Genomic DNA, 17,475 nt, shown 5'->3' on the forward strand with positions numbered 1-17,475 from the left:
AATGATATAGCTACAACAAAAAGATGAATAGCAACTGGGTGATCGCTTACTGTTGGTGTCTGGGGTTGTATGAGTGGCGGCAGGTACACGATCAATTACATAAAAGTGAGAGAGAACACACAGATTTAACAATTACTAATACAGAATACGGATGTTGGATAAAACAAATCAAATAATGTAGTGAAAGAATGAGGCGGTGTTAGTGGTTCCATTTCAACACAGTCAACACTTTATTTCCGTGTTAGAGGCCATGAGCTCACATAGCTCTAGGTAGGATTCAGCCGTTTGGGAGGACAGAGTGAGGATTACTTCATGCATTTGATATGGGTTAAGATTTTCTCCATGACAACTTGGCAGGTACATTGTTACATATATTCAGATCACAATCAATCCTTTGTTTCAGGTGAAGGAGAGTATGATGGAGAAAAGACACCATAAACTACCACTGGATGCCATCCAGATTACATTTGAATGTATAATTCAAGTGTCAATGGAAGTTTAGACAAATAACTAGGGGAATTTAGTGAGCATACTAGGCTGTGTATACCACACAGAACCAATGACGATTCTTCACCTCAGCCAGAGACTGACATTAACTTGGTGTTGAGGTCATTCAAAAGCCTCAGACTATTACCACAAAGGAGCAAAGGTTAGGCTAATACAATGAGTTAATGTGTTCGGTGACAAAGTGTTGGCATAATATCTTCTCTCTATCAACACTAAAACAAATATGTGAAGGTTATTCAGCTGTACAAAAGGCACTCTCTGATCAAATGAAAGTTTGTCACGTGCGCCAAATACAACAGGTGTAAGACCTTACAGTGAAATGCTTACTTACAGGTTCAAACCAATAGTGCGAAAAAAAGGTGTGTGTTTAGGTAAGTAAAGTAATGAAATAAAACAGTAAAAAATTAATTTGAAAATAACAGTAGCAAAGCTATATACAGACACCTGTTAGTCAGGCTAATTGAGGTAGTATGTACATGTAGGTATGGTTAAAGTGACTATGCATATACACTGCTCAAAAAAATAAAGGGAACACTTAAACAACACAATGTAACTCCAAGTCAAATCACACTGATTGACAATAAATTCCACATGCTGTTGTGCAAATGGAATAGACAACAGGTGGAAATTATAGACAATTAGCAAGACACCCCCAATAAAGGAGTGGTTCTGCAGGTGGGGACCACAGACCACTTCTCAGTTCCTATGCTTCCTGGCTGATGTTTTGGTCACTTTTGAATGCTGGCGGTGCTTTCACTCTAGTGGTAGCATGAGACGGAGTCTACAACCCACACAAGTGGCTCAGGTAGTGCAGCTCATCCAGGATGGCACATCAATGCGAGCTGTGGCAAGGTTTGCTGTGTCTGTCAGCGTAGTGTCCAGAGCATAGAGGCGCTACCAGGAGACAGGCCAGTACATCAGGAGACGTGGAGCAGGCCGTAGGAGGACAACAACCCAGCAACAGGACCGCTACCTCCACCTTTGTGCGAGGAGGAGCAGGAGGAGCACTGCCAGAGCCCTGCAAAATGACCTCCAGCAGGCCACAAATGTGCATGTGTCTGCTCAAACAGTCAGAAACAGACTCCATGAGGATGGTATGAGGGCCCGACGTCCACAGGTGGGGGTTGTGCTTACAGCCCAACACCGTGAAGGACTTTTGGCAATTGCCAGAGAACACCAAGATTGGCAAATTCGCCACTGGCGCCCTGTGCTCTTCACAGATGAAAGCAGGTTCACACTGAGCACATGTGACAGACGTTACAGAGTCTGGAGACGCCGTGGAGAACGTTCTGCTGCCTGCAACATCCTCCGGCATGATCGATTTGGCGGTGGGTCAGTCATGGCGTGGGGTGGCATTTCCTTAGGGGGCCGCACAGCCCTCCATGTGCTCGCCAGAGGTAGCCTGACTGCCATTAGGTACCGAGATGAGATCCTCAGACCCCTTGAGACCATATGCTGGTGCAGTTGGCCCTGGGTTCCTCCTAATGCAAGACAATGCTAGATCTCATGTGGCTGGAGTGTGTCAGCAGTTCCTGCAAGAGGAAGGCATTAATGCTATGGACTGGCTCGCCCGTTCCCCAGACCTGAATCCAATTGAGCACATCTGGGACATCATGTCTCGCTCCACCCACCAACGCCACAGCAACAGTAAGCGACAGCACCAGACTGTCCAGGAGTTGGCGGATGCTTTAGTCCAGGTCTGGGAGGAAATCCCTCAGGAGACCATCCGTCAAAGAAAGAAAAAAGTATTTAACAAGAATATTTCATTCATTCAGATCTAGGATGTGTTATTTTAGTGTTCCCTTAATTTTTTTGAGCAGTGCATGATGAACAGAGTAGCAGTAGCGTAAAAAGAGGGTTTGGCGGATGGTGGGACACAATGCAGATAGCCCGTTTAGCCAATGTGCATGGCACTGGTTGGTCGGACCAATTGAGGTAGTATGTACATGAATGTATAGTTAAAGTGACTATGCATATATGATAAAACATAGCGTAGCAGCAGCGTAAAGGAGGGGTTGGGGGAGGCACACAATGCAAATAGTCTGGGTAACCATTTGGTTGCCTGTTCAGGAGTCTTATGGCTTAGGGGTAAAAACTGTTGAAGCCTTTTTGTCCTAGACTTGGCACTCTGGTACCACTTGCTATGCGGTAGTAGAGAGAACAGTCTATGACTGGGGTGGCTGGGGTCTTTGAAGCTCTCAACCTGCTCCACTGCAGCCCCGTCGAAGAGAATTGGGGCGTGCCCAGTGCTCCTTTTCCTGTAGTCCACAATCATCTCCTTAGTCTTGGTTACGTTGAAGGATAGTTTGTTATTCTGGCACCACCCGGCCAGGTCTCTGACGACCTCCCTATAGGCTGTCTCGTCGTTGTTCAGGCCTACCACTGTTGGGTCATCTGCAAACTTAATGATGGTGTTGGAGTCGTGCCTGGCCATGCAGTCGTGGGTAAACAGGGAGCCTGAGCACGCACCTCTGGGGTGCTCCAGTGTTGAGGATCAGCATGGCAGATGTGTTGCTACCTACCCTCACCACATGGGGGCGGCCCGTCAGGAAGTCCAGGATCCAGTTGCAGAGAGAAGTGTTTAGTCCCAGGTTCCTTAGCTTAGTGATGAGCTTTGAGAATACTATGGTGTTGAAGGCTGAGCTGTAGTCAATGAACAGCATTCTCACATAGGTGTTCCTTTTGTCCAGGTGGGAAAGGGCAGTGTGGAGTGCAATAGAGATTGCATCATCTGTGGATCTGTTTGGGCGGTATGCAAATTGGAGTGTCTAGGGTTTCTGGGATAATGGTGTTGATGTGAGCTATTACCAGCCTTTCAAAGCACTTTGGACGTGAGTGCTACGGGTCTGTAGTCATTTTGGCAGGTTGCCTTAGTGTTCTTGGGCAAAGGCACTATGGTGGTGTTGGTATTACAGACGCAATCAGGGACATGTTGAAAATGTCAGTGAAGACACCTGCCAGTTGGTCAGCACATGCCCGGAGCACACATCCTGGTAATCCATCTGGCCCCGCAGCCTTGTGTATGTTATACTCACGTCGGTTACAGAGAGTGTGATCACACAGTCGTCCGGAACAGCTGATGCTCTCATGCATGCCTCAGTGTTGCTTGCCTCGAAGCGAGCATAGAAGTGATTTAGCTCATCTGGTAGGCTTGCGTCATTGGGCAGCTCACGGCTGTACTTCCCTTCGTAGCCTGTAATAGTTTGCAAGCCCTGCCACATCCGACGAGTGTTGGAGCCAGTGTAGTATGATTCAATCTTAGCCCTGTATTGATGATTTGCCTGTTTGATGGTTTGTCGCAGGGCATAGCGGTATTCCTTGTAAGCTTCCGGATTAGAGTCCCGCATCTTGAAAGCAGCAGCTCTACCCTTTAGCTCAGTGTGAATGTTGCCTGTAATCCATGGCTTCTGGTTGGGGTATGTACGTACAGTCACTGTGGGGACGACGTCCTCGATGCACTTATTGATAAAGCCAGTGACTGATGTGGAGTATTCCTCAATGTCATCTGAAGAATCCCGGAACATGTTCCAGTCTGTGATAGCAAAACAGTCCTGTAGTTTAGCATCTGCTTCATCTGACCACTTTTTTTTTTACATACCGAGTCACGGGTGCTTCCCGCTTTAATTTTTGCTTGTAAGCAGGAATCAGGAGGATAGATTTGTGGTCGGATTTACCAAATGGAGGGCGAGAGAGAGCTTTGTACGCGTCTCTGTGTGTGGAGTACAGGTGATCTAGTTTTTTTCCCCCTCTGGTTGCACATTTAACATATTGATAGAGATTTGGTAGAACTGATTTAAGTTTCCCTGCATTAAAGTCTCCGGCCACTAGGAGTGCCACCTCTGGGTGCGTGGTTTCCTGTTTGCTTATTTCCCTATACAGCTGACTGAGTGTGGTCTTAGTGCCAGCATCTGTTTGTGGTGGTAAATAAACAGCCACGAAAAGTATAGCTGAGAACTCTCTAGGCAAGTAGTGTGGCCTGCAACTTATCACAATATCTAGAGTAAAATCTAGAGACTTCCTTAGATTTCTTGCACCAGCTGTGGTTTACAAATATGCACAGACCACCACCCCTCGTCTTACCGGAGTGTGTGGTTCTATCCTGCCGGTGCAGTGTATATCCTGCTAGCTGAATATCCATGTCGTCATTCAGCCACGATTTAGTGAAACATAGGATATTACAGTTTATGTCCTGTTGGTAGGATATTTGTAAATCGTACCTCGTCTAATTTATTGTCCAATGATTGCACGTTGGCGAGTAATATTGACTAACGGCAGCTTTCCTACTTGACTTCTCCGGGTAGGCTAGGTAATGCTATGGAGAAGAACATGAGGGGTCAGAAGTAAAGCCATTGCTCGGCGATATACAGTACACCAAGTGTACAAAACATTGAGTCGCACCCCCTTTAACCATCAGCATAGGTTCTACAACATGTTGAAAGCGTTCCACAGGGATGCTGGTCCATATTGACTCCAATGCTTCCCACAGTTGTCAAGTTGGCTGGTTGTCCATTGGGTGGTGGACCATTACACACGGGAAACCCACTGTTCCTAGGCCGTCATTGAAAATAAGAATTTGTTCTTAACTGACTTGCCTAGTTAAATAAAGGGAAAATAAAATAAACTGTTGAGTGTGAAAACACAGTAGTGCTGCAGTTCTTGACACACTCAAAATGGTGCGCCTGGCACCTACTACCATACCCCATTCAAAAGGCACATAAATATTTTGCCTTGCCCATTCACCATCTGAATGACACACATACATAATCTGTCTCAATGCTTAAGTCCTTTAAACGTTCTCCTCCCATTCATATACACTGAAGTGGATTTAACAGGTGAAATTAATAAGGGATCATAGCTTTCACCTGGATTCACCTGGTCAGTCATGGAAATATCAGTTTATTAGGTACACCCATTAGTACCAGGTCAGACCCCCCTTTGACTCCAGAATAGCCTGAATTATTCGGGGCATTATACAAAGTGTCGGAAACATTCCACAGGGATGTTGGTCCATGACGAAGCGACAGCATCACGCAGTTTCTGCAGACTGGGCAGCGGCACATTCATGCTGCAAACAGCCGGTTTAATTTAATCCCAAAGATGCTCCAATGGGTTGAGGTCTGGACTGCACAGGCCACTCAAGTAAACTGAACAAACTGTCATGTTCCAGGCAATGTTTTTCCACTCCTCAATTATCCAGTGTTGGTGATCACGTGCCTCTTGTTTTGTGCCACAAAATTATTGTGCCAAGCATTATCAAAACGCTCTTACTGTGGACATCTTTGTAGTAGCCACTGTGGTGGGGTTTGTTGTAGTCAAAAGGGCTATAAAGAGATTACATATACAGTTGAAGTCAGAAGTTAACATACACCTTAACCTGACTTTAAATGTATTTGGCTTTCACAATTTCTGACATTTAAAAATCAGAGTAAAAATTCCGTCATACATGCTGACCACCACTTTCAATTCAATTATTATGCGCGCGCCAACCAGCATCTGCGTTGCCAAGGCCTAAAATAGAAGTCAAAATGCATTTATGCACGATGGCGTATGCATGCAGCTGGATTGGATTCAGTGATAGGTCACCACTTTATTTTAAGAATGTGAAGTGTCAGGATAATAGGAGAGTGAATTATGTATTTCAGCTATTATTTCTTTCATCACATTCCCAGTGGGTCAAAAGTTTATATACACTCAATTAGTATTTGGTAGCATTGCCTTTAAATGGTTTAACTTGGGTCAAATGAGTCAGGTAGCCTTCCACAAGCTTCCCACAATAAGTTGGGTGAATTTTGGCTCATTCCTCCTGACAGAGCTGGTGTAACTGAGTCAGGTTTGTAGGCCTCCTTGCTCGCACATGCTTTTTCAGTTCTGCCCACACATTTTCTATGGGATTGAGGTCAGGGCTTTGTGATGGCCACTAATACCTTGACTTTTATGTCCTTAAGCCATTTTGCCACAGCTTTGGAAGTATGCTTGGGGTTATTGTCCATTGAAGACCCATTTGCGACCAAGCTTTAACTTCTTGACTGATGTCTTGAGATGTTGCTTCAATATATCTACATAATTTTCCTCCTCGTGATGCCATCTATTTTGTGAAGTTCACCAGTCCCTCCTGCAGCAAGCACCACCACAACATGATGCTGCCACCCCCGTGCTTCACGGTTGGGATGTGTTCTTTGGCTTGCAAGCCTCCGCTTTCTCCTCCATAACGATAGTCATTATGGCCAAACAGTTCTATTTTTGTTTCATCAGACCAGAGGACATTTCTCCAAAAATACAATCTTTGTCCCCATGTCCCCTTTTTTTAATGGTGGTTTTGGAGCAGTGGCTTCTTCCTTGCAAAGCGGACTTTTAGGTTATGTCAGTATAGGACTCGTTTTACTGTGGATATAGATACTTTTGTACTCGTTTCCTCTGGCATCTTCACAAGGTCCTTTGCTGTTGTTCTGAGATTGTACCTTGGTGCAAAAAGTGCAAATCAATCATCTATATGAGACAGAAGGCGTCTCCTTCCTGAGCGGTATGACGGCTGCGCGGCCCCATGGTGTTTATACTTGCGTACTATTGTTTGTACAGATGAACTTGGTGTTTGGAAATTGCTCCCAAGGATGAACCAGACTTGTGGTCTACATTTTTTTTTTCTTCTGAGGTCTTGGCTGATTTCTTTTGATTTTCCCATGATGTCAAGCAAAGAGGCACTGAGTTTGAAGGTAGGCCTTGAAATACAGCCACAGGTACACCTTCAATTGACATGGCAGAGGAAACTTAGCGCATGTAAAGTTCTGACCCACTGGGATTGTGATAGTGAATTATAAGTGAAATAATCTGAAAACAATTGTTGGAAGAATTGTGTCATGCACAAAGTAGATGTCCTAACCGACTGGGCAAAACTATAGTTTGTTAACAAGAAATTTGTGGAGTGGTTGAAAACGCGTTTTAATGACTCCAACCTAAGTGTATGTAAACTTCCGACTTCAACTGTAATTAGGCCACTAACTATTCTTGTCCGGTCTGTCATAACACTTTACTGTTATGATCTCTTAAATGATCTCTTAAATGCTTTAATGAGCCAGTGTGGTCCAAGGAGTAGAATGGTGTTGAACCCAATAGCTAAAAAAAAAAAAATACCAGAGGTTGCTATGCACAGGCATGCATATGGAGAAAAACAACTACCATGAACACTAACACATGTACCATCTTTTATTATCAAAAACACCTCGATGTGTTTATATGAGTAGAGGTCAGTTCCATAAAAAAAGACAGTTTGTCGACACATTGGTCTTCTCGTCATAAACACCAAATGATGCAAAATATCAGAGCTAAAATATTAGGCTAAAGTGTGTTAAATAACAGTGAAATCAGTCTTACCTTTGCATGTTGGGTAAGGAGCTGACCAGCCTTCTATTTTACAGGTCAGACTGGCTTGTCCCTCCATCTCATATCCAGCATTACACCTATACGTCACAAAAGACATGTACGTATAGGGGGGACGGCCGTCAACCCGAACGCCATTCTCAACAACAGGAGGAGGACATGACACCACTGCAGACGTAAACAAACGTGTCATTAGCTGCTGTTTTGAGGTGAACAACACGACAAAAGTATATTATTTATTGGTTTTAGACTACTTGAATCAATAAACAATGTTATAATCACCCATTTATGAATAATGCAACTAATCATTATCTATCAAATAGTGTAGATTCTATTGAAACCTACTTCCTCTGAGCTCAATGTTGCATCATGGTTATTAGATTAGGCCTACACATTAAACATGCTTTAGACTGCTTGCCTGTCTCATGCACATCTGTGATAATGTTTGATTTTATTAAGCTAGATACTGTGATATTTACACATTTATCTTTCAGAGGAGGTCATCTGGAACTTGATCATGACTATGTGGTGGAGGAAAAAAGTGGAAGCACAAATAGATTTTATCAGTGTAAGCAACTTGTGTCAAACTCATTCCATGGGAGGCTGAATGTCTGCGGGTTCTCCTCCCTTGTACTTGATTGATGAATTAAGGTCACTAGTTAGTAAGGAAGTCCCCCTCATCTGCTCATCTTAATTGAAAGGAGAAACCAGTAGACACTAGGCCCTCCATGGAGTGAGTTTGACACCCCTGGTGTAAGCAGTTCATTATTGTTTTGTTAACAATCATACTTATATAAACAGGGGAAAAGGAAAGCTTTCAACATACTTTTACACTCAGGTGGAGCTGGCTGGAATTCTCCATTCTCACTGCAGGTTATGTATTTAGTTCCAACCAGAGTGTAATCCTTCTCACAGTCATATTGCACGACACTTCCATAGTCATACGTATCATCAGGGGGGACAACAGGCCCACCGTTGACAATGTTTGGGGGCTTTCCACACTTCACCACTGCAGATTAGAGCACAACAGCAGTTATGAAGAGATGATTCAGGCACATGCACAGAACTGTTAATGTTATTTTCACTTGACATGCTCCTTCAGATTACCAACCTTCACATACAGGAACTCTGCCATCCCAGCCTCCATCCATACAGGTCCTTACACCGCTGCCCACAAGCACATAGCTGAAAAATAGAAAGATTAGACAATACGAGACACTTTTTACAACTTTGCTTTCAGGATAGTAAGGGTTTACAACAGAGACTGTTCACAGCTCTGATCAAAATAGTAATAACAGATAATACCCCTGAAATGTAATTACTTTTTGTTTAGCTTTTAGGGAGGGGAAGTTTGATTAAGGCCTATTTGGAAAAATCACTAAATTAGGCCAACAAATGAAGAGCTTTGTGAAAATGTTGACATGTTAATTCTAAAAAATAAAAAATGTAATAACATCGAAGACTCAAGAAAGCACTGACCCAGTATTACAGGTAGCAACTACCTGGTCTCCAAACAAGGTCCCCCCAGAGATATTAAACTGGCCGTTAATCACTTCTCCTGGGTTGCCACACGACTTCCCTGAGACAACCATAGAGAAAACCAGTCAGACTTTCAAAATGACAGAGTGAGAAAGAGTTGAATGTTAGCACAAAACAGGTCCGAATTCCAGGCTAGTATTTCAATTAGATTTAAGGATGGGCAATGAATATATCAAGTTGAGTGGGTAAGTAAAAACTGGAAATATTTACAAGAATATGGCACAACTTTCCAGAACAAAAATAAATACACGATTATATTACTTTCGCATTTCAGTTTCACTTCACTCCACACGCCAGCAGTACAGGTGACTGGCGGAGACCATCCTGTACTGGCATATCCAATTGCACACTGAAAAGTGACATTTGCGCCATCTACAAATGTCTCTTGCGTGATGAAGGCATCTGACAATACCATGTTTGCCCCACCTATGGGTTTGGTACAGTTTTTAGCTGAAAGAGGTAGAGACAAAATTTAGTTCATGTTAATGACCAAGGTGAACAAATACAGGAGACAGTCTTACAGGCTGACTACACCGCTTGTTGCATGCGCTGCAAAATAAATGTAGAAATCTATATTATTCAATAATTATGCGCGCGCCAACGAGCATCTGCGTTGCCGAGGCCTAAAACAGAAGTCAGTTCTATTTGTGACGCAGATCGCTCTGCAAATCCTGCATCTTCCATCTCCGCATTGGTTTATAGAAGCAGATGGCACGTGCCATCTCATTGGTTATACCCACGCGGGTGACTGAAAGACGAACGAGGTCAGTGGCGGTAATGAACCGAATTTATTAAAGTTGCCAATCACAATATAAAGTCAAGGGAAGAAAAAGCCTGGAAGGAGGAGAAATGACTAGAAACGAGTTGGTTGATCGTTATGTGTAGATTAATTGGTGTAGAGGACCTTGTGCATTTCAGGTAAAATATCAACTAAATGTTTATATCCCAGGACAAATTAGCTAGCAACAGCAAGCTAGCTAAATAAATAGCCATAAATATTTAATGTTTTTTGACCTGTCCCCAAATGAATATAATTGGTTCAGTTTGTTTTGATATATTTTAACCTGCGCTTCAAGATCACGATTGATGTGGGGGGGGGGTGCAAAATGCATTTATGCACGATGGCGCACGCGTGCAGCCGGATTGGATTCCATGATAGGAGCACCACTTTATTTTAAGAATGTGAAGTATCAGGATAATAGGAGAGTTAATTATGTATTTCAGCTATTATTTCTTTCATCACATTCCCAGTGGGTCAAAAGTTTATATACACTCAATTAGTATTTGGTAGCATTGCCTTTAAAATGTTTAACTTGGGTCAAATGAGTCAGGTAGCCTTCCACAAGCTTCCCACAATAAATTGGGTGAATATTGGCCCAATCCTCCTGACAGAGCTGTTGTAACTGAGTCAGGTTTGTAGGCCTCTTTGCTCGTACACACTTTTTCAGTTCTGCCCACACATTTTCTATAGGATTGAGGTCAGGGCCTTGTGATGGCCACTGTAATACCTTCACTTTGTTGTCCTTAAGCCATTTTGCCACAGCTTTGGAAGTATGCTTGGGGTTATTGTCCATTGAAGACCCATTTGCGACCAAGCTTTAATTTCCTGACTGATGTCTTGAGATGTTGCTTCAATATATCCACATAATTTTCCTCCTCGTGATGCCATCTATTTTGTGAAGTTCACCAGTCCCTCCTGCAGCAAGCACCCCCACAACATGATTCTGCCACCCCCGTTCTTCAAGGTTGGGATGTGTTCTTTGGCTTGCAAGCCTCCCCCTTTTTCCTCCAAGCATGTTGGTCATTATGGCCAAACAGTTCTATTTTTGTTTCATCAGACCAGAGGACATTTCTCCAAAAAGTACAATCTTTGTCCCCATGTCCCCTTTTGTTAATGGTGGTTTTGGAGCAGTGGCTTCTTCCTTGCAAAGCGGACTTTTAGGTTATGTCAGTATAGGAATCTTTTTACTGTGGATATAGATACTTTTGTACTCGTTTCCTCTGGCATCTTCACAAGGTCCTTTGCTGTTGTTCTGGGATTGATTTGCACTTTTTGCACCAAAGTACAATCATCTATATGAGACAGAAGGCGTCTCCTTCCTGAGAGGTATGACGGCTGCGCGGCTATGGTGTTTATACTTGCTTACTATTGTTTGTACAGATGAATGTGGTACCTTCAGGCGTTTGGAAATTGCTCCCAAGGATGAACCGGGCTTGTAGTCTACATTTTTTTCCCCCCTGAGGTCGTGGCTGATTTCTTTTGATTTTCCCATTATGTCACGCAAAGAGGCACTACGTTTGAAGGTAGGCCTTGAAATACAGCCACAGGTACACCTCCAACTGACTCAAATGATGTCAATTAGCCTATCAAAAGCTTCTAAAGCCACGACACAATTTTCTGGAATTTTCCAAGCTGTTTAAAGGCACAGTAACTTAGTGCATGTAAAGTTCTGACCCACTGGAATTGTGATACAGTAAATTATAAGTGAAATAATCTGTCTGTAAACAATTGTTGGAAGAATTGTGTCATGCACAAAGTAGATGTCCTAACCGACTGGGCAAAACTATAGTTTGTTAACAAGAAATTTGTGGAGTGGTTGAAAACGCGTTTTAATGACTCCAACCTAAGTGTATGTAAACTTCCGACTTCAACTGTAATTAGGCCACTAACTATTCTTGTCCGGTCTGTCATAACACTTTACTGTTATGATCTCTTAAATGCTTTAATGAGCCAGTGTGGTCCAAGGAGTAGAATGGTGTTGAACCCAATAGCTAGTCCATCACAAATAAAGTGTAAAAAGGGAAAATAAATACCAGAGGTTGCTATGCACAGGCATGCATATGGAGAAAAACAACTACCATGAACACTAACACATGTACCATCTTTTATTATCAAAAACACCTCGATGTGTTTATATGAGTAGAGGTCAGTTCCATAAAAAAAGACAGTTTGTCGACACATTGGTCTTCTCGTCATAAACACCAAATGATGCAAAATATCGGAGCTAAAATATTAGGCTAAAGTGTGTTAAATAACAAACAGTGAAATCAGTCTTACCTTTGCATGTTGGGTAAGGAGCTGACCAGCCTTCTATTTTACAGGTCAGACTGGCTTGTCCCTCCATCTCATATCCAGCATTACACCTATACGTCACAAAAGACATGTACGTATAGGGGGGACGGCCGTCAACCCGAACGCCATTCTCAACAACAGGAGGAGGACATGACACCACTGCAGACGTAAACAAACGTGTCATTAGCTGCTGTTTTGAGGTGAACAACACGACAAAAGTATATTATTTATTGGTTTTAGACTACTTGAATCAATAAACAATGTTATAATCACCCATTTATGAATAATGCAACTAATCATTATCTATCAAATAGTGTAGATTCTATTGAAACCTACTTCCTCTGAGCTCAATGTTGCATCATGATTATTAGATTAGGCCTACACATTAAACATGCTTTAGACTGCTTGCCTGTCTCATGCACATCTGTGATAATGTTTGATTTTATTAAGCTAGATACTGTGATATTTACACATTTATCTTTCAGAGGAGGTCATCTGGAACTTGATCATGACTATGTGGTGGAGGAAAAAAGTGGAAGCACAAATAGATTTTATCAGTGTAAGCAACTTGTGTCAAACTCATTCCATGGGAGGCTGAATGTCTGCGGGTTCTCCTCCCTTGTACTTGATTGATGAATTAAGGTCACTAGTTAGTAAGGAAGTCCCCCTCATCTGCTCATCTTAATTGAAAGGAGAAACCAGTAGACACTAGGCCCTCCATGGAGTGAGTTTGACACCCCTGGTGTAAGCAGTTCATTATTGTTTTGTTAACAATCATACTTATATAAACAGGGGAAAAGGAAAGCTTTCAACATACTTTTACACTCAGGTGGAGCTGGCTGGAATTCTCCATTCTCACTGCAGGTTATGTATTTAGTTCCAACCAGAGTGTAATCCTTCTCACAGTCATATTGCACGACACTTCCATAGTCATACGTATCATCAGGGGGGACAACAGGCCCACCGTTGACAATGTTTGGGGGCTTTCCACACTTCACCACTGCAGATTAGAGCACAACAGCAGTTATGAAGAGATGATTCAGGCACATGCACAGAACTGTTAATGTTATTTTCACTTGACATGCTCCTTCAGATTACCAACCTTCACAAACAGGAACTCTGCCATCCCAGCCTCCATCCATACAGGTCCTTACACCGCTGCCCACAAGCACATAGCTGAAAAATAGAAAGATTAGACAATACGAGACACTTTTTACAACTTTGCTTTCAGGATAGTAAGGGTTACAACAGAGACTGTTCACAGCTCTGATCAAAATAGTAATAACAGATAATACCCCTGAAATGTAATTACTTTTTGTTTAGCTTTTAGGGAGGGGAAGTTTGATTAAGGCCTATTTGGAAAAATCACTAAATTAGGCCAACAAATGAAGAGCTTTGTGAAAATGTTGACATGTTAATTCTAAAAAATAAAAAAAAATGTAATAACATCGAAGACTCAAGAAAGCACTGACCCAGTATTACAGGTAGCAACTACCTGGTCTCCAAACAAGGTCCCCCCAGAGATATTAAACTGTCCGTTCATCACTTCTCCTGGGTTGCCACACGACTTCCCTGAGACAACCATAGAGAAAACCAGTCAGACTTTCAAAATGACAGAGTGAGAAAGAGTTGAATGTTAGCACAAAACAGGTCCGAATTCCAGGCTAGTATTTCAATTCGATTTAAGGATGGGCAATGAATATATCAAGTTTCGAGTGGGTAAGTAAAAACTGGAAATATTTACAAGAATATGGCACAACTTTCCAGAACAAAAATAAATAGACAATTATATTACTTTCGCATTTCAGTTTCACTTCACTCCACACGCCAGCAGTACAGGTGACTGGCGGAGACCATCCTGTACTGGCATATCCAATTGCACACTGAAAAGTGACTTTTGCGCCATCTACAAAGGTCTCTTGCGTGATGAAGGCATCTGACAATACCATGTTTTCCCCTCCTATGGGTTTGGTACAGTTTTTAGCTGAAAGAGGTGGAGGCAAAATTTAGTTCATGTTAATGACCAAGATGAACAAATACAGGAGACAACACTTTCATGTCAACCCACAAACTGTAGTAGTGTAAGCGACAAACTACCATATGTAGAAAGAGATACAAAGAAATAGGATTCTGATTCTATACAGAAATTACCCCACCTTGAACAGTGAGAACAGTCAAGGCCAGCTGGATCATCCATATCGTCAATGACCAACAGACGTTAGAGGGCTGCATGACGTCTTTTCTGTAACAAGCAGCACACAATTTCCTGGTTTGCTTGTTCTGTACTGTTCGTTTTGCCAGATGCCCACCTAAGCGGATCAACTTCTCACAATATCCACTAGCCGACTAAACAACGATTTATGATGGAGCTGAGCAGCGTCTAGCGTCGCAAATTGAAGTTATCAAAAACGACAGATTCCAGCACCCAAATAATAGCACGCATGATTATATGTGACGTCGGAGTTTCAGTCCACCCACATTTGTCGCCACTCAACTCAATTTTAAATTGTAGCGTTTGATCGGCTAGCTAAATATCCACTTGCCTTAATCACACTGTTGGCAAGGAAATACACATATCACTCACAATAAGGTTTGCCAAATGTTAACGAACGTTACTGGACTCTGGGACCTAGCTAGTCCAAGAATGTACTCATAAGGAGCCTACAGTTATTCCTTAAAGCCTTTACTGCTTAAAAGGAGTAGTTCGCTATTTTAAAGCTTGATGTTAGATGACTCCTCACCCTGAAAGTAGTCTATGGACCAGGATAAACGAATCCATGGTTTAGTTCTTTATACAGCCATTACAAACTTCAGCTAACTTCAGCCAACCCTAGATAAAAATCAATGGAAGTGATGGGGGGCATGTGAGCATGTTGTGTTATGGCCAAATCACCTTAAAAAAAAGGTCCATCAAACCAAATATAGAGAGTTGATTTTAGGTGATTGACATGTTTCTCATGATCACTTCTATTGATTTTAGCTAGCAGTTGCTAACGTTTGTGATGGTGGTTTAAAAACAATTGTACCACGAATTACAGTTTATCCTGGTCCATAGACATTTTCGCAGGGTAAGGAACCATCTAACAGTTGTAAAATTGTGAACTTGTCAAGGACTTTGCATGTTATTTCCAAAACATCCAAATACTACAAAATGTGAATCGATTCTAAACTGCGATAACGTTACGGTTCTAAAAACATAAAGTCCTTTACTTTCATATTACAAATGCAAAATATACAATTAGTTTTAACTTGCTTTATCACATTTGCAGCCGACAGCATTTTTTTCCAGTTACAACACAGACATTAAGAGAATGCTAGAACGCTAATTAGCCTTTTTTTGTAAACACATGCTGTAAAATGGAGATGTGTTCGTGTGGGAACTCTGACCCTATTAAAAGGTGTGTAGTAATTTAACCTTTTTATTATTTCTAGCTGTCATGAAATATAGTTCAGACTGGTCTCAGACTAGACGTAACATAGTATAATCAAGGACACTCAAATTAATATTGTAATGACCCTGGTTTATATGCGGCAGAGTCGATTTCCGCGCTTATAAACCCAGCGTCGTTAGTTTAATCGAGGACACTCAAATGAGTATTGTAACGAACCTGGATTTATAAAACGCGGAAATCGACTCTGCCGCATATAAACCAGGTTCATTGCAATATTAATTTGAGTGTCCTTGATTATACTATGTTACGTCTAGTCTGAGACCAGTCTGAACTATCTTTCATGACAGCTAGAAATAATTATTATGTTACGATTGGTTTGGTTACATATGATAGAAGGTTACTTAAGGCAAGCGTGTTGCGTGTTCGAATCTCATCATGGACAATTTCCGCAGCTTCGCAACTACTTAGTATGTTGGATAACCCTTCCTCTAATCCCGAAAACTAGCTAACACGAGCAGTAACCACCTAACTAACGTTAGCCACAACAAACGGGAATTTGTAACATATGTTTCGCAAAAAAAAATACTGTACAAATTGCAAATGAGTAACATATTGTACGAAACGGATGATTGACGTTCACAAATGAATACATACCATAAGAAAAGTAACATAATACTAAAGAAACTGTCGTAGATGTATGTAAAGAATCATATGAAATGCCCACGTTGGATAGCTACGTTCCTTATGTTTTAAAAACGGTACCGCAAACGATCACATCGAGCGTCTGGGAAGAAGATACCACATACTGTACGGTCTTTGAAGATACCTTAATTAAAAAGCAATAAAGGTAGGTCGCGTCTATGAATGGGGTAGGATCACCTAGCTAACTAGAAACCCGGGCAAATTGTAGCTGAATCGTCTAGCTACCGTGTTTGCGTACATGGCACTTTCTAGAATAATTTACAATAATTATCAGCGTTATTTGGAAAAATCTTACCTTATTGTTCAAATGGTCTGTAGGCTTTCTTCACCTAGAAACTATGTCTGCCTGGCTAGCAACATGACGTTTGTGTTACACCTGTGTTAGAGGGCATTGCTCCTCCCTTTCAAGAGCAAGGGGCCGTGTCCTTAATAAAGAGACAGTAAGCAAGCAATTCATTTATATATATATATATATATTTTTTTAAATGGAACCTTTATTTAATTAGGCAAGTCAGTTAAGAACAAATTCTTATTTACAACGATGGCAGAATCCGGACGACGCTGGGCCAATTGTGCACCGTCCTAGGGGACTAATCACGGCAGGCTGAGATGCTGGTGCCCATTTCGATTTGGGGAGAAAGGGCAGTGGGCACAAAAAGGCATAGCACATAAAAACACAAATAGAAGTGATTGTCAGGGCGGTGGGAGACTCCCCAAACATATGGAAGAAGGTACTCTGGTCAGATGAGAATTGAGCTTATTGGCCATCAAGGAAAACGCTATGTCTGGCACAAACCCAACACCTCTCATCACCCCGAGAATACTATCCCCACAGTGAAGCATGGTGGTGGCAGCATCATGCTGTGGGGATATTTTTCATCACCAGGG

General features: G+C 42.1%; 1 protein-coding gene across 1 annotated transcript in view; it reads right to left on the reverse strand.

The window, feature by feature from the left end:
* Positions 1-17,004, reverse strand: part of LOC109887655 (C4b-binding protein alpha chain-like) — a 51,410-nt gene extending 34,406 nt beyond the window's left edge. The window contains exons 1-13 of the mRNA XM_031793328.1: positions 16,883-17,004; positions 14,650-14,735; positions 14,289-14,477; positions 13,966-14,065; positions 13,596-13,669; positions 13,311-13,493; positions 12,479-12,652; positions 9,682-9,870; positions 9,361-9,460; positions 8,993-9,066; positions 8,708-8,890; positions 7,876-8,049; positions 51-59 (exon numbers count right to left, since the gene is read on the reverse strand). Coding sequence (XP_031649188.1) covers positions 51-59; positions 7,876-8,049; positions 8,708-8,890; positions 8,993-9,066; positions 9,361-9,460; positions 9,682-9,870; positions 12,479-12,652; positions 13,311-13,493; positions 13,596-13,669; positions 13,966-14,065; positions 14,289-14,477; positions 14,650-14,725 — 1,525 coding nt within the window. The 5' untranslated portion in view covers positions 14,726-14,735; positions 16,883-17,004. The remainder of the gene's footprint in view (positions 1-50; positions 60-7,875; positions 8,050-8,707; positions 8,891-8,992; positions 9,067-9,360; positions 9,461-9,681; positions 9,871-12,478; positions 12,653-13,310; positions 13,494-13,595; positions 13,670-13,965; positions 14,066-14,288; positions 14,478-14,649; positions 14,736-16,882) is intronic.
* Between the last annotated feature and the right edge of the window lie 471 nt (positions 17,005-17,475).

This window comes from Oncorhynchus kisutch, linkage group LG17 (genome assembly GCF_002021735.2).
Source record: "Oncorhynchus kisutch isolate 150728-3 linkage group LG17, Okis_V2, whole genome shotgun sequence".
Taxonomy (NCBI): Eukaryota; Metazoa; Chordata; class Actinopteri; order Salmoniformes; family Salmonidae; genus Oncorhynchus; species Oncorhynchus kisutch.